Source organism: Taudactylus pleione, unplaced genomic scaffold (assembly GCF_031769625.1).
Source record: "Taudactylus pleione unplaced genomic scaffold, aTauple2 ptg000109l, whole genome shotgun sequence".
Classification (NCBI taxonomy): domain Eukaryota; kingdom Metazoa; phylum Chordata; class Amphibia; order Anura; family Myobatrachidae; genus Taudactylus; species Taudactylus pleione.
In genome coordinates this window covers 5,842,374-5,869,351 of record NW_028284511.1, presented here as the reverse complement: position 1 = coordinate 5,869,351, position 26,978 = coordinate 5,842,374, and the positions used below count along the sequence as shown (strand labels likewise).

The window sequence follows — 26,978 nt, the reverse complement described above, 5'->3', positions numbered from 1 at the left end:
TTATTGCAGGTTCAGTCGATCTGGGGATACTATGGGCGACCCCATGCAGCGCTATGTGGGTGAGGGAGGGGGAAGCCGGCATATCGGCCGGTCGGACACCCGATCGCTCCGTGTGTGGGGATCGCCCAATATGTCAGACGACGTATACCCCGTTGCGTCACACGATGCATATCGCACCATGTATGGCCGGCTTTAGTGCTTAAAATGATGTGCTAATTACATAACAGGGGAGTTGACAAAACTAGCATCAGACAACAAAAAATCAAAACTGAAAAGGAAATTCTATCCCACCAGGAAAAAAAGCCCAAGTGGAAACACTGGTGCCTACTCCTACTCCTACTCCTAGCCACTGAGGTAATGGTTAATGCAGGAGCATCTGCTGATGATGAACCGCTATTCACTACGTGACGTCACCTGACAGCCCAGGGACGGAAGCCACGCCCCTGTAATAGCCGAGAAGGCGGTACCCTTGTTTCTAATTTACATTTTCTCGGGCCCGCGCTTCCTGTCCCCTTATCTCTCATAGCTTACAGCAGCGCGCTCCCGCTCACCCCGGCTCAGCGCGCGTTCCCGCGTCCCGCTGCTGCTGCTGCTATTGCTCAGAGTACGAAGTGTAGACGGGGGCGCGCCGGGCCGGAGGAGGCACACATTACATAGTAACCCGGCGGGTCACGTTACAGTCCGGCAAGCCGGCTGCCCGGGTCTCCTCCACCAGTAGCTGGCTCCGGGCGTTGCCCCCTGCTGCGTAGGGAAGATGCCCGCCGTGTCTAAGGGAGATGGGATGCGGGGCCTGGCCGTGTTCATCTCTGATATCAGGAACTGTGAGTATGCGGGAGAGCTGGGCACAGCCATCACCTGGTGCCCGGGGACCTGGACCAAACGGGGGCGTGTGCTGCATCTACTGACTGGCACTGCCTGTCTAGTGCTGGGGGGGAAATTACTATGGGGGTGCGGATGACTATGGGGGTTGAATTGCCCTTAGCCAAGGGTGGTATGTGTGATCTGCTTATAAGGCCACTATGTCCTGTGCATTGGGAGGATGCAGAATATGGGCAGTGGTCATCCTGATTATGAACAGAAATAACATTACATATTGTTTTATACCATTATGACTGCAGGCCAGTATAGAGTTACCCTGCAAAGTGCAGCCTGCAATTGTATGTTATGGAAAGACTGCTAAATAACGCTGTTGCTCTTGAGTATTTTGATTTATATTAAAATATGAATCATATTTAGTCTTTGCAAGATTCTCAAGCACAAGTCAGGCATCAATATGTTAAAGATACATTACTCTATTTACAGGGAGGCTTAGGAGCTTGCAGTTGTAGCAGTAACCCATTGCTGATGCACATATTATTATTATTATTATTATTATTGAACACTTGGAAATAGGTTTCCTCATAAAGATAACATGTGGAGTTAGTTTGGCGAGGGTGTATGTTGGGTAATGACATTTGCAAATTTTCACCTAAACCACAATTTTGCATATCTGGAGCTACATAGTATTAGCTTTTGACAACCATTTTGTAGTATTAATATTTATGATGTAACCGAAATCTGTGATTGACATACTGTACCAAGGGGTCGATTTTGTTACTGGGCGCGATGCAAGGTTGCGTCTATATTTGCCATTTAGGATACTTCTGGCATCATGGCAAAATGAACACCTCTGACATCAAGTGAAAATCTGCCCGAACTCGTGCCGGAACGTGATTTGCTCCTGGTTGAATTGACCCCTAAGTAACTTTGGCTTGTTTATATTGCATATACAGTACTGTGATGGACCAATAAATACATATTTCAATTGGGACCGCTCTGCAAGCTGTGTATCAATTTGCAAAACCAACAGTGTGTAAAGATTTGAACTGGCAATTTTTTTTTCTAAGAACTTTGATTAGTATTTCAAACGTAAAAATAGTTGCCAGTCTTCAAAATGGCAATGGTTTTACAAGCAAGTAACAAGCGGCCATAAGATTAGGCAATTGCTTTTTATTGCATAATTTCAGTTTTATATAAAATTCCATTAAGCCAGAAAAATGTTGCAATCTGAAAAAAACATCTAGATCAGGATCCAAGTCTTGAGGGTAAAAACTTTTAATCTTAAAGGGGATTTATAAACTTCAAACTAAAGATTAACATTGTTGTTGTAACAGCACCGTCATTGGTGCACAGAGATTCCTTCTTATTAGTTCCACCATGTGATAACTTTGTAGAGGAAGGTGTGGAAATATTTCCTATCCTTCCTGGAAATTAAATTATTTTCTATATATATGGTGTTAAGGTGCCCATACACGGTGCAATAAAGCAGCCGATCCGACAGATTGGTACGATATCGCTGCTATATTGTACCGTGTATGGGCATGTTATTGGACAGAGCGCGCTCCTGTGGGGTCGCACATCGCACCTTCAGATCTTACTGCAGGTTCATTTGATCTGGGCATGCGATGTGCGATCCCTTGCAGCGCTATGCGGGGGGGGCGGCATATCGGGTGTTCGGCCAACCGAATGCACCGTGTGTGGGGACAGCCTGATATGTCGGCTGTCTGATCCCCCGTCGCGTTGCAAGGTGCATATCGCACCGTGTTTGGGTGGCTTTAGTCAGTTATCTGTCTGGAAATTAAGCCAGAAGTGTTAATGCAGTTTTATTTTTTTTCCCGATGGTGCTTTGTTTCCTGATGGTCATTATTGGGCTATCCATTTAGATCCCATTTTTTTCGCAAGAAAAATGACCAGTTTTCTTCAGAGAACACACAGGGTCCGTGAAACCTGTGTGTTTTCGCGATCGCAGCAACGAAAACTGGCCTGATATCGGTGATTTTATTACGTCTGTCTGAGGCAGGTGAAACACAATCCCCGATAAGTTCCAGCTTTCGGGTCTAATTGGATTGCCCCTGCCGCATCAATTAGCCGCGTATAATAGGATACCGGTCTAAATGTTGATGTTTATAAAATCATGGTTTTTGTTTTACTTCCAATTTATCCTTCAGATTATTTCCAAGATGGTTAGGAATACTATATGGTGTTGATGGGGATGCACGTATATCTGCCAAATTTGAAGCCACAACCATTGTGGCTAAATTGCAGATATTTGTGTGCAACTCTGAGAACAAATGGAAGTCCACAACGTAGGTGCAATATGGATTGTCTTCTGGAATGCGATTCGCACTTTGTTATATTAATCCATAATAATAATATAAGCAAACGTTTCCTTTTTCAAACTTAATTTGCTTTTTTATTTTTTTTGTAGCCTGTATAAAAGCGGATACATGGGAATATTGTGTCAATAACATGGGAATATTGTGTCAATAACCTTTGCTAAGCTTATTATGGGGCATATTCAATTGTCTGCCCTGCGCTGTTCAATTAAACGCAGCATCCCCTCGCATTAAGCCCCAGAGGATGCACGTAATGCAGATTTCTCCTCCCTAATTCTATACATTTCTATTTACCTGGTTGGAGAAGTAAAAATGTCATCACACAGTGCTGCCAAGTATCTCCTTTAGCCCTACATCATTAAGTTTTAGGGGCATGTTCATTAATATGCCCCTAATGCCCCCATATACTTTGGTATAAAACACACCGTGAGTTGTTGGAATGGATACCAAATTATCAGAGCAATTCAAGATTGCTTTGGTGTGGGGACAGCTCTCTAAAAAGCAGGGGTCTCTGCATTCCATTGATAGCTACTCCACTAATTGGTAGCTGACTAAATTTACGCTGGCAGGTCAAACCCGGCAGTGTTAGTGCAGATGCATGAGTTCATTCATGCACATGGTGCAGGCTGGCATGGACAGGGGGATCCAATTGAATCCCTCTTCGCAACCCGGACCTCCTTCACGCATTAGATTACAGCTGTCGGACTCCGAAAACTGGTGTATGGGGACTATGGACAGTATCGGAGTATCAGAGATACAATAATATCTCCTGCATTCCCTTGTAATGGATGGCCCCTAATCTTATTAGTATTTTCACATACATTAAGGGGTGATGAATGGGACACTAATTCTTTTGTTTACCAATTGCGTCTATATGTTTCGCCTTGCTTTTGGTATTGTATAACTGACCTTTGTTCTGCATGTGTTTTCATACATTGGTGTACTTGATGATTCTTGTATGGATTCTGTTTTATCCGAGCACTGATGCACATTTATACTGATGTTTTTTATCTTTCTTTTAATTTTATTTTTGTGTGCTGGTTAAAATTCATAATTGGGGCCCGGATTCAGGTGGATGACTGCCGATATGTGCACAGTTGACTTTTTTTTTTTGTACTGCCCATGCATCTGAGTTGCACCATGCATGTGTCTGTGCACAGAATAGGTCGCGCGATCTGTGACTTTTAGTGGACCTTTCGGGGGTGTCGACGCTGAAAGCTTCTGCATTCAAAGACTCAGCCAATCACACAGGAGACCATACTCCGACAGAGAAATGGTGCCAGACGGTAATTACGCAAATATCTCAAAATGATGCAAGTGGGCGTCGTAGTTCTTCACAAATCGGAGGCAGCATTAGCGTAAAGATGCAGATGCGACTGCGGAAAAAGGTGCAGTCGCTGCCATGTTTCCATCAGGCCCCTAATCTTTTGTATTGTTTTGGGGCTAATATACTATATACGGACACTCCTAAAATACCCATTATCTCTGCCCTTACCAGCTCAAGGCAAGTGGGGCAATTCAGTTAGCCACAAAGCTCAGTGTTCTCCCCAGAAAATGTTTCCAGCCGGGTGGCATCAAGAAGTAGCCGGGTAGGGGCCTTCGCAATAATAAAATGATTTAAACCCTGACCTTATAATGATTTAAATTTGAAATAACATTTTATATATTCAATTCTCCTCTTCTTATTAGGGCTCAGTCATCTGATTATGAAAAAGCTGCAAAGTCCTTTTTCTACAGCTCCCAGATACTGTCCCCACTTATAGGCTCCCAAAGTGCCGGGTGGTGGACCCGCAAAAAACAGCCTGGGGAGAACACTGAAGCTACTATAATGCGTGTTATCTGGAAAGAAAATGTTCTTGTGTTTGCCGGCACTCCTTAGAGGGGTGAGGAAAAATTAGCTTGGTTTTCCCCTTTCCATAATCGCCCACAATGTGCACAGTGCGTGAGGTTGCCATTGAACCATGCGCTTAATTGAATCTCCCCCTACATCATCTTTTAGATAATCCATCGCTATAGGTGTCTAATGCCTAAACAATTGTAGTAAGGAACACATTTCTCCCATTCACCTTGCTGTCTGTAAATAGCCAAAATATATCCTCTCTCCAAATACACACAGCCTTGTATATGTATACAGGTGTGTCCAGTTACATTGTGGTTGATCGCGCCACAAACGTGCACGCACATCGCGCCATGCGATTCCCCATGCCTCCATACGCTACGGTGCGCACTGCAATCGCACCATTCAATTCTATGGAGGCGCGATCGCGGGCATGCATCTCGCGCTATGCGAGGCGCAAATTGCCGCGCTATTGGCAACACTATAGCTGGGCATATCTGTATACTGGTTTGTAATGTCACAATATTTGTTTCCAGAGACCTACCATTTACCTCTATTCTGCAATGTCTTCATACGTTACGTAGAATAGAGGAATATTGGAAATTGTATACTATACTATATCTCCAAACTGTTTTGTGTTGGGGAATGATCTGGACAAACTGGCACATCCTGCACTTCTGACTCACCAGATTCCCCTCCCACCACCCTGTTCACTTTTACTAAAAGCACTTTTTAAATCCCATGCTTGTCACAGCAGGTGTGCACAGGACCTGTCTACCTCTGCCATGCGGAGCAGCAGTTAACTACCATGCCTTCCATCTCAGTCGGGATAAAACTGTGGAGACATGGATGGAGGGACAGAGCCCCCAAGTGTGTCTGGCCCACCTAAATTTATACAGCTTTAAAATATGACAATTTGGTTAACTATCGGGCACACTGATGTTACCTGGTGTATTAGCATCTTCTGCTTAAGCACCTTGGTGATTTACTTTCTACTCCAACTCCAGATGCCGTCTCTAAGCATGAGGGTATCTCAGCTCTACAGCCTATTACATTAATATCCATTGTACTTATTCATAATTACTTTGACTTGCTAATTTTGGTGCCTTTGTTTGCGTTCATATGCATTGCACAATTGGGGATGTAGTTATGATGCCGGCGGTCATAATAATGGCGCCGGAATACCGACTGCAGTTTGGAATTCCGTTGCCAGAATTCTTGACCGCCAGCATCCTTATAGTAAGTATTAGGTTTAGGGATAGACTCTAGGGTGAGAATTAGGGATGGGCTTGGGGGGGGGGTTATGGTTAGGTTGCGCGAAAGGTAGGTTAGCGGGAGGGTTTGGGTTAGGATCCTTACTTGGGTCGGTATTCTGACTGTTGGGATGACGCTGTCTATTTTCTGACCGCCGGGATCCTGTACCCAACCAGCACAATAGGTATATATAATTATTTCTTGTGATTACTAACACAGGATGCTAGCGGAAAATGCTTCATACAGCTGCAAGTCTTGTGGTATTCTGGAATTTGCTGTACAGCATAACAATTGATCCTGAAAATGCCGTAACAAGTACTGTATACACAAATCTTCACAATTTTTCCTGCAGGAGGCCTGGAATTTCTTGCCTCTGCAATATAGGATTTGTCTCTCATCCCTTATACTTTCAGTGGATGAATTTTGCCGCTGTTGCGCTTCTCTGGGAATGCATGTATTTATGCATACATACTAGTGTACTTAATAAATATCCTTAAATGCATAAAAGTGACACTTGAAATGAAGATCACCCAATATTACTTCACTTACTATCATGGTTCATTTGGGGGAAAAAGAGGCAGCTGAACAGTATTTTGGGGAAAAGGGTAAGTTGCAACTAATGAAGGAATTATAAGGTAGAAAGTAAGTTGGACTTAGATGTGATTTGAACTATCATTTCTAATTGCTATTATTATTTGATCAAAAATTGGAAAACCGATCTCAGTGGTAGTTTTATATTTATTTTTTTCCTCTTTATAAATGACTATTGGTGAGTTGTAAGGTTCCATCCCTCTTGCCTATCTAGTGGCTCAGTGGTCCCCTAGTCTGGAGTCTTACTCTGTCCGGAATATAAGAAGCCTTCTACCAAAGCAGAGGCAAGATCCTGAGACACATATCACAGATTGCTGCATGTGTTAGCTATACTTACGTTGGCGCTGATTCTGCTTTCTTACTATCTATAATTATGCCATATTCTCACATACTGTATGTGCTGTGTTTAGCATGTCTTAAGAAAAGTGAGAAACACTAGATGGAGGTGGGGATGCTAAAGGCCTTTTTCCTAATGGAGAAACCTAATTTGTCATGTCTGCAATCAAATATTGTTAATCATAATGAGATTTTTTTCCAGTAAGACTAACAACCAACATAAGCAGAAGAGCTAGATTTGAGCAGGCATTCATAGAAGCAGTCCCATTTGCCAAAGGCTATGTGTGGCCCTTTCCTTTAAAGTTGATTTGTTGACGGAAAAATGCACCCCTATCATCTCAATTAAATTCTTAATTTATTAGAAGTATAGAAAAAGTTTAACGACGACATAAAAAAAGTTTACCCATAATGATCCATTGGAGGATCTGGAGGAATTTATCAGCTGATATGCCATTTAGAGAAGCAGCACATTCTATGGTCTAGTTCTTTAATATCAATGTCTACCCATTGCCGTGCCTCTCTATCTATACTAATATGATAAGAACGTTGTGTCTGTCACAAGATGGCGCATAAACTACTGAACCGAATTTCATGATAACTTCTTGTAGTTAAAGCTGATCCTTAACAAAAAAATATGTTTACATCATCAATGCAAGAGATAGGTGTGCCACCATGCTTGCAGCTGGTAAGGGCCGGGGAGACAGGTGCTTTGGGACTGCCTTCACTTGAATAGGTTAGGCTACCTAGTAGTCTGTGCACAGGGCACACAGTGACATTGGTGTAAGTGGTGGGTGAAGGCGCTGCTGCCACCCGTCTGTATAGCGCTGCTGGCCACTCCCGCGACAGGCCCCTATGCAAAGCAATACAACTAGAACATTTCCATTTTTTTATTTATTTCGTTATGGCAGAAAAGATTTCATTGTGGGCGAAGCCGTGGGGAACAGCTAGTACCAAATAGCCCTCAAATTGCAACTCTGCAAGGGATGCAGTCAGTGTCGACATTGTCGAAATGTTGACAGATTGTCATCTGCAGAATGTTGACATTTTCACAATGTGGACATCTGAAATGTACTTTTGCACAGTGCCGACATTAGGATTAGGCAGCAGAGGGGAGTGTTAGGCACTAGGGGATGGGTTAGAGGGGTAGTGTATACAACGCCGGAATAGCTTCAGCAGATTACTCTGCTGAAACTCCACATCAGCTTACCGCTAGATCTCAAGACACCGCCGGAGTAGGTAAGTAAAGCCACTACACCACCGGAACTGGCGACGTTTTAATCATGTTGACATTGCATCAGTGTTGATATGATGAGTGTTGGCATACTAAACATTACAACCAAGTCAACATGATAAATGTCGACAAAAAACCTAGAACCCTTTCACATGTGATGAAAGACTGCATTTTTTTTCTGTGCACATAATCCACCCGACGTGCGTTTAACTCTGAATCAGCCCCTATAAAGTGCACTGTTCTCAATAACACATTTTATCTGCTTCATATTATAACCATAAATAAATTTTTCTCTACAGTGAATTACCCGTCTCAGTTTACACACTACCATTGGTTTATGGCTGTCTCAAATTGTATTTATTTATTACCAGTTATTTATATAGCGCACCCATATTCCGCAGCGCTTTATGGAGTATATCTGCTGGCCATTCACATCAGTCCCTGCCTTAGTGGAGCTTACAATCTATATTCCTTTATCACATGCTCACACACTTGCACACTAGGGGTAATTTGTTGGGAGACAATTAACCTATCAGTATATTTCTCTTTCATCCACTAGGGGACGCTGGAGGTGCTTACGCTGGGGTATAGAGGCGTGGATAGCTGGAGCCGGCACTTTAAATAATTTAGAAGTGTGAAGCTCCTCCCCCTCTATGCCCCATCAGCCCTCAGTTTAGAAAATGTGCCTCATGGAGCTGGTCACAATCTGCTGTGATACCGCAGCACATATATGTTTATTATTTTCTTTTATTTAGGTTTATTTATTTTGTACATCTTTTACACTATATTAGGTACCCTTCGCCACCTCTCTAAAGTCTGGGGTCCGGGTACCTGGCACCCTGTTCTTAGTAGAACAGGAAGGAGTGCACAGCGCTTATTACAAAAGCACTGACAGCTCCTTATCGCCACAGCACAGCTCTAATAGGAAGAAGAGTGTGCTGCATGCTGTGAGAGCCTCCGGGGAGCGCAGTGAGTATTGCTGCGCATTCCCCGCTCCGACCTGCACCCCCCCGGCGCACGACGCTTGCCGCCCGCCCGCCGCCCAGTGTGTACATAGCGCTGCTTCAGGCGGGGGCATTCAGACAGCCAGATAGGCTGTAATCAGTCCCTGCTCGCCGCTAAGGGCTGCAGAGGGACTGAGGGGGCCTGCATTGCGGGGCTGAACTCCGACCTGCACCCCCCCGGCGCATGTCGCCTGCCGCCCGCCCGCTCACCACCCAGTGTGTACATAGCGCTGCTGCGCTGCTTCAGGCGGGGGCATACAAGAGACAGCCGAATAAGCTGAAATCAGTCCCTGCTCGCCGCTAAGGGCTGCAGAGGGACGGAGGGGGCGTGCATTGCGGGGCTGAACACTCCAGACTCCGCTGAGTCTGTCCTGCACAATGAGCTCCTCCGTTAGACGGGGGCAGCCATTTTAGACTGCAGACAGACTTGATAAGGGCGGGGGGCGGAGCTACCCAGCGCGGTCTCTCTCACACTGCTCAGGCACAGAGCTGTTACAAACAGCGTGCCTGCCAACTTTGCAAAACTTAATGCCTGCATTCTCTCCCTCCTGAAGGCAGAGTGCAGCTGCATGGCTACAGAAGGCTGGACTCCTGCACAACCATTAGCCCTACATCCCTGGTACAGAAGGCTGTGAGAAAGTGCAGGGAGTCTAATCTGTGGGAGGGGAGTGGAGTGTATCTCCTCCTCTGTGTCCCAGACCAGCCTTATGTTTTCAGTGTGTCCTTCTGAGTGGCTGTGTGTATCAATGTCAAGCAGAACAAAGGCTTCTCAAAAGTTGTTTGTCTGTTCTAAGTGTAACACGTATGCCACTGGGTCCACGTTATATGACGCTTGTATAACAATGGATCCATCTATGGCTGTTACTAACTCACCTCCATGGGCCACTGACATGGTATGAGTTATGACGGACTTAACGTCACAGTTAGCTGAGGCACGCAGGTTTCAATATTGGTATCAGTACACGCATATCTCTAGACACCGTGGTACAGGTTATGGGTACAGCGGTGTCTGTACCCTCCAATTCACACCATTAACGGGAGTTAGAGTCCGCCTCTCCCGGGGTGGAATCTCTAATTTTGGCATATATCCTCAATTTACCTAAGGATATAATTCCTGCCTCCCAGAGTATGAATTAGTTCATGTACCCGGCTGTTTTTCGGTTGTCACAGCAGCTTTCTGTGACCTAGAAACAGCCGAATAAGCGGTTCAACATTCCACGTCTGTTTCCGGCTAGCTATCATTTTCCATCGTCCATGTTGGAAAAGTAGGAAACGTCTTCATGTAGATGCGTCAATCTCCCGTCTCTAAGAAAACAGCACTTCTAGTACAGGAGCTACTGTACTAAAAGACTATACTGCAGTGGAAGCTCAACATTGTTACCGCCTGGGTTAACAGGGCTGTGGTTTGCCGGGCTGACCAGTTGATACAGGTTTGGACCCAAGTCCTTCCAGAGCAGAATTATGTCTACTAGCACACATACGTGAGTCTGCAGTTTACCTGGGAGAAGACTCTAGGGACTGCCCGCAGAGCCCTCTGGTTGCGCGCTTGGCAAGCAGATGCAGAATCCAAGCGTGCGGTGGAGTGTTCACCATTCATTGGTGACTTGCTTTATGGCCCGGAAATTGGACACTGGGGGGTAAGTTTTCTTTCCTCCCGTCTACTGCTCCAGCTCCCAGAAGATCTTACACTGGACCTTCATTTCATTTGTGCGCCACATTCCTCTTGTGGTAGAGCCAGAGGTGTTCCCATGCAAGCAAGAAGCGGCAGAGGTAGAGGTCGACCACACACTGTTGCTTGTCGACAAGAGCCTAAACCAGCTGAGAAACAGGTGGCATGACTGTCTTCCGTCCCACCTGGGGTCCCCTGCGGTGGGAGCCCGCTTGCAGAAATTTCAACAAGTTCGGAACCAGACCTCTTTAGAACCGTGGAGACTAATTTCCCTGGAGTACCAAATAGACTTCGAGGTCCCCCCTCCACCTCAGTTCTTCACTATGAGTCTGCCAGTACCTGCAGACAAGAGGGTTCTACAGGAGGCAATCCAGTCTCTAATAGTATCATATGTGTTAGGTCTGGAGCATCAACGAGGTATGGGACTTTACTCAAACCTGTTTGTAGTGCCCAACCGGATGGTTCGATCAGGCACATCTTAAACCTCAAGTCCTTGATTCTGTATCTGAAGATGTATTGTTTCAAAAATGGAGACTCTGCAGTTAGTCATAGCGAGCTTGGAACCAGGGGAGTTCCTACTATCCTGGATATCAAGGATGCCTATCTCCATGTTCCCATTTGGGAACCACACCAGGCCTTTCTGTGCTTCGCCATATTGAAAGATCATTATCAGTTTCGGGCATTGCCGTTCGGGTTATCCTCTGCTCCCTGCATCTTCACCAGACTCATGTCAGTCATGATCGCCCTCCTTCGGTTATCAGGAGTGAACATAACCCCTTATTTGGACGACCTGTTACTCAAGGCTCCATCTGTATCTCTTCTCTTACATCATGCCTTACTGACATATCACACTCTAATCCAAAACGGTTGGATAATCAACTTCAAGAAGCCGAATCTCAATAAGTTCCAGAAACTTCTGTTTCTGGGCATGATATTGGATACAGAATCACAGAGGATTTTTCTTCTAACAGACAAGGCCAGGGATATCCGGTTGTTAGTTCAGCTGGTCCTCAGACCAAAGACGGTAACAATGCTTCTTTGTCTGCGTCTCTTGGGGATGATGGTAGCTGCTTTCGAGGCACTACAGTTTGGCCGGTTCCACTCCAGGGTGTTTCAGCTAGCACAGGGGTCAGGGACCCATCTGCTTCTACATCGACAGATCCGTCTGAGCCCGGTTGCCAGAGTGGCCCTTCTTTGGTGGACACAATCTGTTAGAGGGCAGAAGATTCGGAGTGTGGGACTGGATCATCGTAACAACGGATGCCATCCTTCGAGGATGGGGAGCAGTAGTCCTTGATTATCATTTTCAGGGTCGATGGTCCCTTCTAAAACAGAAGTGGCCCATAAAGGTGTTACAATGCTCTGATAAAGGCAACAGAGTTTCTAAAGGCTCGTCCGGTAAGAGTTCAGTCCGACAACACAACGGCCTTCGCTTACATCAATCCCCAAGGAGGGACTCTGAGTCGCATGGCTATGCGAGAAGTAACTCTGATCCTCCGGTTGGCCGAGAACCAATAATCCTGTCGGAGTTATTCATCCCTGGTGTGGACAACTGGGAAGCAGATTACCTAAATCGACAGGATATCCATCCCGGGGAATGGAAGCTTCATTCAGACGTGTTCAACACGCTGATACGTTGATGGTGATGTCCTCAGGTGGACCTCATGGCGTCACGATTGAATCGTCAGCTCCCAGTATACGTGTCAAGAATTCAAGATCCGCAGGCGGAAGCAGTAGATGCTCTGACAAGTCCGTGGGTCTATGACTTCGATTACCTTTTTTCCTCCGATTCCGCTTCTTCCTCGTCTTCTAAAAAGGATGAAACAAGAGTCAGCCTCTGTAATTCTCGTGGCTCTGAACTGGCCTCGGAGAAGTTGGTTCTCGGACCTTCGGTTCCTATTGTCAGATGATCCATGGCCCCTTTCCCTGCGCCCGGAGCTTGTACAGCAGGGCCCTTTCATACACCCCAACTTAGTGCAGCTGCGTTTAACGGGGTGGCTCTTGAAACAGATATCCTAAAACGCAATGGAATCCCAGACACTGTTATTCCCACCATGCTACGCATTAGGAAGCCAATTTCGGCTGTGAATTATCATCGCATCTGGCGTGTTTATATCTCATGGTGTTCCAGTCGGGGTCTTCCGTCTAGGACTTTTCGTTTGTCCCGGTTTCGTTTTTTCCTTCAGACGGGTCTGGATTCTTGCCTTCGTCTGGGAACCTTAAAGGTGCAGGGTTTCTGCTCTTTCCATTTTCTTTCAAAGGAATTGGCCCTCATTCCTGAGGTGCAGACGTTTCTTCAAGGGGTCTTGCGCGTGCAGCCTCCTTTTGTACCTCCAATAGCTCCCTGGGACCTAGACTTAGTGCTTCTGTTTCTTCAGTCGCCCATGTTTGAACCTTTTGGAGGAGGTTGATCTTAAGTACCTGTCTGGGAAGACTGTCCTCCTCCTGGCTCTCGCTTCAGCTCGTAGAGTTTCGGAATTGGGTGCTCTGTCCTATAAGCCACCTTACCTTGTGTTTCATGCTGATAGGGCGGAACTCTGTACGGTAGCCGCTTTCCTTCACAAAGTTGTGTCGGCTTTCCATATCAATCGGCCTATTGTGGTACCATCGTTGGTGGAGGACTCTGACACAATCTTCTAGGTTCTTCTACCTTGCATGTGGTTAGGGCTCTCCGCATCTATATTGCCAGGACAGCGTCCATCCTTAAGTCTGGGTTGCCTTTTATCCTCAATGATGCTGTTCGGAGGGGATGGCCAGCATCTAAGCAGACTTTGGCAGGTTGGATCCGGCTGACTATTCATCAGGCTTATGTTAGTGCCGACCGTCGGCCTCTTTCATCCATTTCGGCTCATTCCACATGTTCTGTGGGTGCGTCATGGGCGGCCGGTAGAGGAGCCTCCACGTCACAATTGTGCCGTGTGGCCACTTGGTCTTCAGTTTACGCGTTTGTCAGATTTTACAAATTTGATATGTTTGCTACTTCGGCATCCCGTTTTGGCCGCCTTGTTCTGCAGGCGCCGCAGAGCGCTCCCGCCCGTGGGGGAAACTTTGGGACGTCCCCAGCGTAAGCACCTCCAGTGTCCCCTAGTGGATGAAAGAGAAAATGGGATTTTGATACTTACCGGTAAATCCTTTTCTCTGATTCCACAGGGGACACTGGACGCCCACCTCAGCGCTCTTAGCCTGCCTGTTCGGTTTTGTTCTGTATGTTGTTTGATTCAGTTATTGTGTGTTCTTCTCTCCTTTTTACTCCGCTTGTTCTCCATCTCCTCTCGGTCTTCATTTTCTAAACTGAGGGCTAATGGGGCATAGAGGGGGAGGAGCTTCACACTTCTAAATTATTTAAAGTGCCGGCTCCAGCTATCCATGCCTCTATACCCCAGCGTAAGCACCTCCAGTGTCCCCTGTGGAATCAGAGAAAAGGATTTACCGGTAAGTACCAAAATCCCATTTTTTGTAGTGTGGGAGGAAACCCACCCAAGCATGGGGAGAATATACAAACTCCACACAGTTAAGGTGGTAGCTGGAATCAAACTCATGACCTCAGTGCTGTGAGGCAGTAATGCTAACCATTACACTCTCTGTGCTGCCCAAATGACACAGGATTATTGCACAATATCAATGGTTTTCATATTCCAAAAATAAATGTAAAATTCAGCACGTGTACACAGAGACCCAATGCATCCATACTGGTCCCACTTCACACCCCATCTTCTAACACTAACACTTCTCAACTGCAATCCCTTTCGCTCAACTCTATCATTCCCAAATTTGTACTAGCACACTATGATTTATATTCCATGCCATGATTTATATTCCATGCCATGATTTATATTCCATGCCATGATTTATATTCCATGCCATGATTTATATTCCATGCCATGATTTATATTCCATGCCATGATTTATATTCCATGCCATGATTTATATTCCATGCCATGATTTATATTCCATGCCATGATTTATATTCCATGCCATGATTTATATTCCATGCCATGATTTATATTCCATGCCATGATTTATATTCCATGCCATGATTTATATTCCATGCCATGATTTATATTCCATGCCATGATTTATATTCCATGCCATGATTAACATTCCATGCCATGATTAACAAGGTAAACAACTTGTGTATGAAAATACATTTGTACTGAGGTTACTTTACCCATACCTCTGTAAAAGCTTCTTTTTCATAAATCTCTAGAAATTGTGAGTTGTCCATCTCTGAAAATGGGCGAACTAGCATTTATTTATTTAGACTGGATGCGGTTTCTAGCCTCCAAAAGTAGATAAATCAGAGGTGGTTTAAAAGAATCATGAGGGATAGAAAATAACTAGCATCTTAAACATTTCTTTTGAAAGTGTCCTAACTTGTTTGTTAACCAGACTGTTATACAGAAACTGTTAAGATAATAATCTGTCTAAGCAAAATAGTACATTTCAATTGTAGGGCATATTTATATCCTTTACAAAAGAGCATTTTATCTCCGTTATCGCATCTCTGAATTTTTTTCTCGCCATGTTTATCAATATTGAGCTGTCTTAAATGAAGATGCGATAATCTATCTTTGCAAATTTTTTTTTTTTTCCCTATATTTTTTTTTCAATGTTTATTGCATCTCCTTTTTAGTTTATTACATTTCCTTTTTAGTTTGGGGCTTTTGATTTTTAGAAACAGGTATATATTTTTTCTTTACAATTAGGCGTATGTACTGTAAGTTATTTGATTGCGTGCAGCCTTATCGTACGTACCCAGTGTATGTCTTTTTTTAACATAAGGCAATGTTTTTATTGATGTGTATTATTTTGGATGCCATTCAGTAAATATGATGCCTACTTTGTAATGAACATGGTTGCAATATAGCATAGTTATAGACCTGTTAAAGGTGCATAATTCCTGTAATAGTGTATGTGTCGAATTGTAAAACCTATGTAAAAATGAATGTAGAGGCGGTGCAAGCAGGTGCCTGTGACCAAAGGAAAACTAGTGAGTAGCCCAAAGGGAATAGAACTGAAAACAGGAGTATCTTTTATGCTGATAAGGGAACTTCTGCTATGCAAAACTAGTGGCTCTCCATAAATGGAAACCTAGCATTGCAGTATAGGACTGTTAAAGGTAGTGCCAGCACTTAAGATATAGGTATCATACACCCTCTTACCAAAACATCAAATATGGGCTGCAATTGATAAATAAGGGGTGACCCAACAAAAAATAAACAATAATCAAATTATTTACTAGTGAGATTATTGGCACTCACTAATTAGATTAGAACCCTCTATTGCCACGGATAAAAAATAACCATTGTTTTCGCTATTGTAGACAACGATAGTAAAAGGAATAATTTAAAATACAAATAACAGTATTGCAAGTTAAATGTTCAGCTTGTAAATACTAAAATATTTAAATTGTGTTATCATATGGACTGGTTCTGACAGTTCAGTAAAAATTGGTATGGTGTATAATTAGTCATTTAGGTTCCATTTTTTAACTTGAATGTGTTTTTGTAGAGGAATTTGCATAGTTGAATGGCTTTACCCTTTGCTGGTTGCCAGAACTGCTCTACCATGACAAAGTCAGTGTGATCACAGATAGCGGAGTACTGCGTGCCCTACTTTACAGCAGATCAGATGGAAAGCCAGACCCTACAAAGATACAGTTGACTTTCTACTGAACTGCATGTGTAGCATATCACGGACTGGCGCCTCGCCATGTTGCCCTTCACTGGCTGGCGCACCAGTGGAATAGTGCACTATCAGGATGTGCAGTGGAGGGAGGCGAGCGGGGAATGGACCGTTTATTACTTGTTACATTTTACTGTGATTTTGAGACATCTGGGTGCGGTTCCATTGTTTTATCGTACCTGATCTCCTGTCTAATCTGTCGTTAGATTGGGGGGCGATATTCAATTCTTTGGTTGCCCATGCCTTTTCCTGCAAGCCGCACCAAAATAGACCATAGACTGGGTTTAGCTGCCATTTTGTAAGTCTAGACAGTGAATATCCCCCCCCCCCCCCCACACACACACACACAAAAAAAAATGCTGAACAATTTTGAAATGCTCACTTTTTTTTTTTTTTCTTGTGGGTGTGAAAACCTAAACATATAATCCTGCCTTTGGGTTTAAATATGTTTAATAGATTCATTCTGGGTCAAGAATTACAAAGTATTTCTTTGTGGTAGTTTCTGAAATAAAATAAATCATGTTTTCTCTTTTTTTGACTAAATAAAAACAAAAAACAAACTTTTGCCCATTTTGGTTACATTTTATTTGTTTTACAATGATCAAAAAGACTAATCTTTTGGAAAAAAAAAGTATAATTTGTAAGAATACGGCATTAAAAAATTGGTGATATTGACATTGCAATGTGACTAGCGCAAAAGTCAAAAGTTACTCAGCAGAGTGGTGAGAGAACCCTCAGCAGCAAAGGGGTAAAAAAAAAAAAAAAAAATTAAGTAGTTGTCAGAAATGGTAAATTTTAGTGTTTGAAATGATTTAGACTAAATTTGCAAAGCAATATTTTCACTTGAATTTAGCAAACTTCTCTTGTAAGTACCCAGGCTTCAATAATGCCCGTTCCGGCAGAGAGTTGGGAACACAGTGATGGCTAGCAGTAACTTATTGCTGGCAGGTACGGATTCAGCGAGGCTGTTGGTCTTTGCATATGTCAGTACAGGCTGAAACTATAGCCAATAGGCTGCTCTGGGCTAATTTGACTATTTAGCAGCCCCCATAGAAACCTATAGGGGCTAATTTTGCGATTTGAAGTGGAGGAGCCTCATCCTATATCTCTGTTGGCAGCGGAACACTCTTCATACATCCTGGAAATTCTTATATTGCAGGGGCAATTTCTGCAAAACTAATTTCATAATTATGCTTATAATAGACACAATAAAAATATAAAAAGTAGGTGTATCAGTAGCGCTCCCACATTTCTTCCTGTTTTCAAATCGCCCAAAGACTATGGGTGGGATGTACTAAGCTGAAAAATGCGGTAAAACCCCCGAAAATGCCTTTTTCAGGGGTTTACTGCATTTCTGAGATGTAGTTTCATCCTGGTGGGTAACGCCATCTTTAGATCGTCCCGTGTGTGTGCACCATTAAGCTAGATACACATTGTACTGTACAATTTTTATTTAAGGTTCAGGGTCATTCCATGTCAAATCATCACAGCCTCCAACCCAACCGTCTTAGATTTTCATAAACTTTGGTAGGATTATAGACGACCTAAAGTAACTTTCATATGTAAAATTTTAGCCCTCAGTAATACACTGTGTTCATGCAACAGGGTAGCAAACGTGACAAAAAAATGTAAGTTTATGCTCGCAAGGTAAACTAAAACAAATCATGTAAAAAAGTTCTATCAAAATAGAACTTTTGTGTTGGTCTTGTTTTGAAGTTTAGTGACCATAGTATTCATATAAAAATAGTTTTATATTTAAATATTGACGCTTACATTTCAAGGTCGTATGATGTGACCTTTTGACCTTGAATATCTAAAAAAAAAGTGTGTGTATAATTTTGTACATAAAGTGTTATACACTTAAATACAATCTCTTATTGGTATAAGTTTCATTTTGGGAAGCCTTTGGGAACAGGAGTAAGGAAAATATCAAGTACGGCAGTTGAACCCTTCTTGCCCTAACCATGCAACTTGTCTTGTAGGGTGTGTCTCTGTGTACTAGGGATGGCCATCGGTGGGTTTCCATCGATGGTCATCGGTGACACCAACAGTGATAACCCTCGATGGTACAATAACATTCTATGGTGAACCATCGATGGTTCGCTGCCAGGTGTCTGGCAAGCCACAGGCTTAACAAAAAAACAGGGGGTGGGGCTTAGTGGACAGCCAGGGGGCGGGACTAAGCTGTGTCATAATCAGAAAAAACCTACGGGTTCCACATTGCCATCGATGGCAGAAGATAATTTGCTCTCTGCCAAAACCATCTACCATTGGTAGTAAACCATCGATATTTATGGCCATCCCTACTGCGTTCTTCTCAGTCTGGCTGCAGCTTCTGCATTGAGAATTAGTGATAGGTAAACTGTCTTAGTTCCTTCTAATACAGTTTATCAGTAAATAGTGGTAGTTTGATCAAGAGCGTGACAAATGGATAACAAGTACATTAATATCAAATGGGTTGCAGCACAGAGTCTTAAAGGACACAGAAGCAGTAGAAAACAATCAGGCACAGGTTCCTCAGCAGGAATATAGGATATATCCTTTTTTATAACTTATGCAATTTTTACAGCTTTCCTTTTGTAATAGTTTTTCTTCTTTCTTTCTCTTCCTCTTGATAGGTGATGCACCCACACTGCTTAAACTTTCATTTAATGACTGCAAAGTCGATTCAGTCCTGCATGTTGATACTTATCGGGTCACTTTCCTCATGAATTGATGTGCTTGGTCCTTCCTCAGCAATTGAAGAATCCCTTTTAGTTTGTCTCCTACAGTTATCACAAATCATTTGATCACTATTGACATGTGGCTGTATTTTCTTTTAATTGTTTTCTACTGCTGCTATGTCCTTTAATATCAAATGGGTTGCAGCACTGAGTCTTAATGTACTTCTTATCCATTTATCACACTCTTGATCAGTCCTCAAGGTTCCCCAACAGTTCAGGATTTAGATATATCCATGGTTGAGCACAGGTGGTTAAATAACACTGACTGAGGTACTAATTAAGTCGCATGTGGTCAAGCATGGATAGTCTTAAAACCTGGACTGTTACGGTGCCCTGAGGACTGAGTTTGGGAACCCCTGAGATAAACTGTCTTAGTCCCTTGTATCATAATTGCCTACTCTCCCGAAACGGCTGGGAGCTTCCGAAAATCGGGTGTTGATCCTTGCTCCCCCGGAAAAGCAGGCAAGGCGTGTGTCATAATGGCCCCACCCTCTGCTTCACAATGCCGGTAATCTCGGGGCCAAAATTATACGATCACTTGGTCACGCCCCAGCCACAATTACAGCAAAGTTATGATTTGCTTTAGTTGACCTTGCAAGCATGAATTAAATTTTTTTTGTCATGTTTGAAATCGTGTTGCATGAACACCGTGTATCCCTGAGGGCTAAAATTTTACATATGACAGTTACTTTGTCTTTTATCCTACCAAATTTCATGATAATCAGAGACAGTCGGGTTGAAAAGTTACTTTTATTGTGATGATTTGGCATGGAATGACGACTTCACTTAACTCTCGATTTGTCCTTGTAAGGAAATCCTTCGATATTCAAAGCTGCTCAGATATTGGTTGTCGGCATGTATACACTGCAAAATGATAACAATGCTGTGACGAGATTTATCGCATCCTAGAGATGTGATCATGCAATCAGACCGACCTCTCTGAGATAAATGGAGTTTGTACATGTGTACACATTATACAATCCTCTGTCAGATCCTGAAATTTTCAGATCTGCCAGATAATGATATAGTATGTACCCATTTAGGGAAAAAGGACCCCTTCTAAGAAATCTGAAGTTAAAAACTCTGAATTGTGTTGAGTCTGCCATCTCCTAACTCAGGCTGATTCATATGAACCCAGTCTTGTTTGAGCAGAGGAAAATCTGGGTCATCCTGCCAAAAGTGGATGCAACAATAGCTAGAACAGTAGTTCCTAAACTGGGTGCCTCAAAGCACTATTAGGGGTGCCTTGGGTTGGTGGTCCAAATAAAATGATTTTTAATTGGTGTTTTAGGCAATACCAGTGCTAATGACTACCAATTCAAAAAATATGTGGAGAAAAAGAAGCGCAGCCTTGTCAACTACTACATAACTGAATTTAAGAGGGACATAAGCACAATTTTCTTTACTTTGTGCTGAATTTCTCTGCAAGAAACTTTTGGCCCAGGGGAGCCGTCGAAAAAATGCTGATACTCTAGGGCAGTGGTCGGGGAACGGGTAAATTACCCCATTTGGGGTAAAACAGAAATTCCTGGGGGTAATGGACGGACAGCCAGGCATGCATATGAATCATTGCATGCCCTGCTGTCTGTCCATTACCCCCAGGAATGGAGGTCACTGGTGCCGGGTGCAGCGGTGCACCCGGTGTCAGTGACCTCCAGCCCGGCGCCGCAGGGAGGCTCTAAGCTGGACGCCCGTTGAGATGATGTTACCAGCAGGCGCCCGGCTCCTTCCCTGCAGCGCCGCGTTAGCCGGAGGCTGGAGTTCTCTTCTAAACTCCAGCTTCCCGGTCTCTCCATGCGCGCTATGAGAGAGACGTCATGACGTCTCTCCCATAGTTCCGAGGAGCAGCTGGGTGACAGGACGGCGGCGGATGCAGGAGCGGAGATTAAGGTAAGTGTTTTTTGTTTTTTTTTGTACAAACTGCACTACAGGGGCATAACTATGGGGGCACTGCTACAGGGGCATAACTGGGGGCACTGCTACGGGGGCATTATATGAGGGCACTACTATAGGATTTCCTTCCTTTCAAATCAAGGGGGTAACGTCGGCGTATCTAAATATATTTTGGGGTAAAAGGTAAAAAGTTCCCTGACCCCTGCTCTAGGGTGCCGTGATTTTAAAAAGTTTGGGAACCACGGAGCTAGACTATCCAAGAATACAACTTGATCACCTAGAAAAGAAGCAGACCCTTTGAAGGATCTGATGACTAGATAAACAATGAAACAAGAACTAGAAGATATCCTTCAGCAGCTGGGGCAGGTCTGAGTTCTGCAGCAATGACTATGGGTGAGCTCAAGAGTCCTGAGGATTTGCGGCAATGAGACCTGGAAAGATGTATTAAAGATTCAACTAAGGGAAGTGAGCAGTGGCAGATTTTACCTAAACACTTCAAGACTGCACCCCAAGAATAAAATCTACCACCAACCACCAGCAGAGACTACCTAGCAGTGGCAGTGACTTCCCATTGGAAGAACTCTCTGGCTAATCACAGCTGGACTGCCAGTCCCAGGAGGAGGTGGTATCTCCCCCTGGGACTACCAGTATGGACTGCAATTAACAAAGAGCGCTTCCGATGGGAAGCCGCTCTCCTGCTATAATGGCAGCCCTAGTTCTAAGGGCTGTAGCCGATGCAGTCTGTAGAAGCCTGAGCTGCTTGTTAATTTGTACGCATGTGCGGGATCGTGAAACTGTGCACGCGTACAAGCTGGCTGCATGTTTCAGACCTGCAGAGAAGCAGACCAGGAGTTACATGTGGAAGTGCGCTTCTCAAAAGGTGGGAGATACGCAGATAGTCGTAGAATATATTTCAGGCAATCCTCCAGTGTCGTGGCATACTAAATGGCAGAGCATTGTGGTTACATTCCTGAATGATGGATATTCAATTAGCCACATAAACCTGCTTTCAGGGGTTAACATGGCTAAATGTAACGAAACTAGGCTGCCTGCAAGTGTATTGCTATCCAATTAGCCATGCCAGTTAAGCCGTTTTTTATCTTTACAAATAATTTAACGACCCAGAGCAGGAGAAAAGTTTGGTAAAATTCCTATTTTAAGGTAAAAATATCAGTACTTGGTTCAGAACCCCTGGGACACTCCCCCTAATGAATAATTAGGCACTTACAAGTTTTTAATTGACAGGTGTATGGGTGTGTTGCATTGATGGGGCAGTTGAGTTGCAGGGTTTTTTTTTAGAATTTTTTTTTTTAAAGTGGCTTAAATTGACACACAGTCAACTGACAGGCATTTTTATGCACCCCAAATTAAGCTAAAGTATTTAGTTTCTGAAACACTTATCTTACATAATTTTTTCAATGACAAATGCAAAAATTGGTTTGACACCTTTTAAGAGCCCTACTACTTTTAGCTACTTGTTTGTGGGACAGGTAAATAGGGGTGTAAATGATGTGGGACAGGTATATGGGGGTTTAAATGATGCGGGACAGGTATGTGGAGGTGTACATGATGTGGGACAAGTATGTGGAGGTGTACATGATGTGGGACAAGTAAGTGGAGGTGTACATGATGTGGGACGGGTATGTGGAGGTGTACATGATGTGGGACGGGTATGTGGAGGTGCAAATGATGTGGGACGGGTATGTGGAGGTGTACATGATGTGGGACGGGTATGTGGAGGTGCAAATGATGTGGGACGGGTATGTGGAGGTGCAAATGATGTGGGACGGGTATGTGGAGGTGCAAATGATGTGGGACGGGTATGTGGAGGTGCAAATGATGTGGGACGGGTATGTGGAGGTGCAAATGATATCTGCATCCATCAATAACAGTTGTGCAGGCTTGTGAATAAAAAGCCGTTTTATGTGTACTATAGATTTTACTAATAGTGAAGTATACTAATGCAGCAGTGAATATAATAGATAGACACTGATTAAGTGTATATTGCTATCACTTATATTTTGGGATTGCAGACATTTGAACAGCAATAGATTGAACTAGGAGTCTGGATGTCCCTATAAACACTGATTATTTCAGACCACTTAATAAAGAAATATACAACCTTGGTGGTTTAATAAAAACAATAATTGAACAGCACATATATATTAATACACAGTTCGGACTGAATTAACACAGTCAGAATATGATTGATACTATTCTGGCTGAGAGCATGAGGAAAACTTTTTGAAACATTTATAATCTGAGTTTGCAACAAATGTATCGAGCTTGAAAAAATAATTTATCTTTGGAGGCACACACAGTATATAGAATTCATTATATTTATGAATAAAGACAGCATACAGTTGATTAATATTTCTTTAATCACTTAATTTCCTTTATCACTTTACTATCTGTCTATATAATTTTTAATACTATATTTCGCTTAAGTGACCTTACTTAAGGACGTACGGTTCTCACTTTATACAATATAATATATAGAGTAGGACATTGGCACTCTTACTATTGTATGTGGACAAGAGGATACTGGTTTGTTTTTTCTTTTTAATGCATATCTAATAAAAATAGTTTTTAGACAGCGTTAATTGAGGATAAGAGTACACCTTAAAAGAAAATGATTCTCTTTTATTTCCTTTTGAATTTTGGCTTGTGTATTTGAATCAACAGGTGGCACCTACTATATTTCAATACAACAAATACTCCAACTGTTGAAAAATATGATATTTGATACAAGATATCCTCATTTAGATATTATTATTCATCCAATAACTTGGTGCGGGAGCTTCCTTTCCTTTTATAATCCTTGTTTATTATGTTATCATTTTTCTACCATTAATAAAAAGTGCAAAAAGTAGCTAATTGCCACCTTTTAAGAACCTCTAGTACTTTCCTTATGGCAACTACATGCATTTCTCCAAGGTGAAATTTTGTAGAAGTCTTGCAACCTCGCCGCAATTGCCACTAATTTGCTTTTCTAATTGAATTTAGCAGATTTTGGGTGCATGCATTCTCGCGTTGTATGTGAGTTTCATGAAACATACTCTCTTTTGCAAACTCGCTGCTAATTGAATTAACCCCTAAGAATAAACTTGTCACTCTCTCTTTTGTGAGCATTTCTTTTCAGTCAGAGGTTGGGCTCTTTGATTTGGAAGCTATCAGGAGGCAGATCAGATTAACAGCCTCAGGACAGACCTATTAAGACATATTTTCAGATGCAAACAGGTGGTACAAGCCCCCACAGATATTTCAAAGAGGCAAGTCTATACATACCTGACATACATGACAGACATTAAGCTACTGTACATCAGAAAAACTGGCAAGAGTATAAGGTGGAGAGAAGTGGGTCTCCTCTTCCGAATTATTATGTATGCTTTTGGTGCCACAATGTTTAATAACACATGGTCAGTGCCTAGAAGGTACAGCAACCATACCTACAACATAAAGGAAATGGAAGCAGGGTACAATGCATTGTGGGTCGTCATTCCTTGGTCCTCTCTGACAATCAGATATTTGTGTCCTATACATATCAAGGTGGCACAAAAGAGTCTCGGGAAGATGAGTAGTAACTCCCTTACTAATATGGGTGGAAAGCTACCTGGCAAGACAATTGACGGTCTGTATAGCAGGAACAAGTAATCTCAAGGCAGGTTACTGAACTATAAGGTGTTATAGATTTTACAAATCTGGGGTCTTCCTCAAATAGACCATTACTATAATGCCAGATTGACAAAATAATCTTTCCAGGTACACCCACATGGGCAGATTCTGTGGCTGCCTTTTCAGTAAAGTGGCCATTTTATGTGGGCTATTCCCATGCCAATGGTACTGAAAATTGTAAGTTAAAATAAAAAAGGACAAAGTAGTAGCGATAAAAATCCTGCCCTTTTTAGAAACGCAAACCATGGTTCTCTCAGGCTTTGTAACTAGAAGTAGAAAATCCCTGGTTCAGTTTACACCAGACCTAATCCTGCGAGGTCAGATATGCCATCTAGACCCAAAATTTTGGAGACTGACTACTTGGATGTTGAGCGGTGACTCCTAAAATGGTTTTTGGGGGGAAATTAATTTTCATGCTACTAAAGGTAATGGAACAGTCTACAACAAAATCATAATACAGGATTTCTTGTTTATGAGAATGAACACTGAAGTAACAGTGTTCATTCTCATAGGGCCAAGCAAGTCATCAATAACTATCTTCTAGGCCAGCGTTTACAGGGGTGCCACAGCCTGGTGGTCTAGTCCGGTCCCAAGTTATTAGGCTGGCGGTAGCCCTCTATAGGCATACATTAGCCACAGGGTGCATCCATTTACACAGAGGGCTGCACGCTCTGGGTCCTTCTGTGTTAAGGAGAGATCTGTGTGAGAGGGGGATCCTCTATGCTAGGGTGAGATCTGTGTGAGAGGAGGTTGTTCTCTGCTAGGGAGAGAGCTGTGTGTGTGGGTGGGGAGCTGTATGTGTCTGGGGGAGAGCTGAGTCTACATTAATACAGGGCCCCAAACCAGTATCTTGCCTAGGGCCCTGTGATGTCTTAATCCGGCTCAGGCCATGCTGTTAAGGCATGAGCCAAGGCCCCGACCCCAGTAGGAAATAAACCTATGTTTTGTCACACTATGTAACTGAGTGCCCCTGTCTGCCAGACACTTCCCAGCCGAGCCAGCCACTCCGTTCTGCCGTGGGCCCAGGTATCGCTATTATCTCCTCTGGGCAATGGACCCTATTTTACCCATAGGCCTACTACTGGGACTGGGAATCTACCCCTTGGCCTAGGGGTGGTGCAAAAAAAATTGGTAAAAACAAATGTGCCATAAACCAAGAAAGTTTGAAAACCACTGTTCTAGGCCAAAGAATCAAAGGGACTGAGCATTCCATTTCCTAGATCTGGTTAGCGCTATAAAGATTTTTTTAAATCTAAAACAATGCTGTTTCAGGAAAAAATATTGTCTTAATAAACATTAACGACCCGCCCCAGCTTCGTGCGGGAGCAATTTCATCTCTCCACAGCCCCCTGCATCTCACAACAGCCTCCTGCTTCTTACTCCTATCCCCTGCATTTCACTACAACATCCTATATCTCACCACAGGCCCCTGCTTCTCACTCCTGCCACTGGTTCTTACTACAGCCCCCTGCATTTCACCACAGGGCCCCTGCTTCTCACTCCTGCCACTGGTTCTTACTACAGCCCCTTGCATCTCACCACAGGGCCCCTGCTTCTTACTACAGCCCCCTGCATCTCACCACAGGGCCCCTGCTTCTCACTCCTGCCACTGGTTCTTACTACAGCCCCCTGCATCTCACCACAGGGCCCCTGCTTCTCACTCCTGCCACTGGTTCTTACCACAGCCCCCTGCATCTCACCAGTGTCACCACAACCCCCCTTGCTGCTTGCCTGCAGCTGGCTGGGGCCCGACCACTGCGATTGCTGGTAAACGCAGGAGGATCATGAATGAAAGATTTGTATTGCAGCTACCATAAGCATCCGTAGCATGTCCCCGGGACTGGGGCACCTGTGCATATTTCCGCAGATTTTATGCGCACCCCTCCTCGGGTGCCAAACATGGCGATGAGCAATGTCCATTTTAC

At 43.6% G+C, this 26,978-nt stretch overlaps 1 protein-coding gene across 2 annotated transcripts in view; it reads left to right on the top strand.

Annotated features, from left to right (window-relative positions):
- The first annotated feature begins 526 nt into the window (after positions 1-526).
- AP2A2 (adaptor related protein complex 2 subunit alpha 2) overlaps positions 527-26,978 on the top strand; it is a 93,859-nt gene continuing 67,407 nt past the window's right edge. Inside the window, exon 1 of one of the 2 annotated variants that reach the window (XM_088470981.1) lies at positions 527-821. In XM_088470981.1, the coding sequence (XP_088327107.1) occupies positions 755-821 (67 nt within the window). In that variant the 5' untranslated portion in view covers positions 527-754. The remainder of the gene's footprint in view (positions 822-26,978) is intronic. The other variant, XM_088470982.1, reaches the window with a different exon arrangement.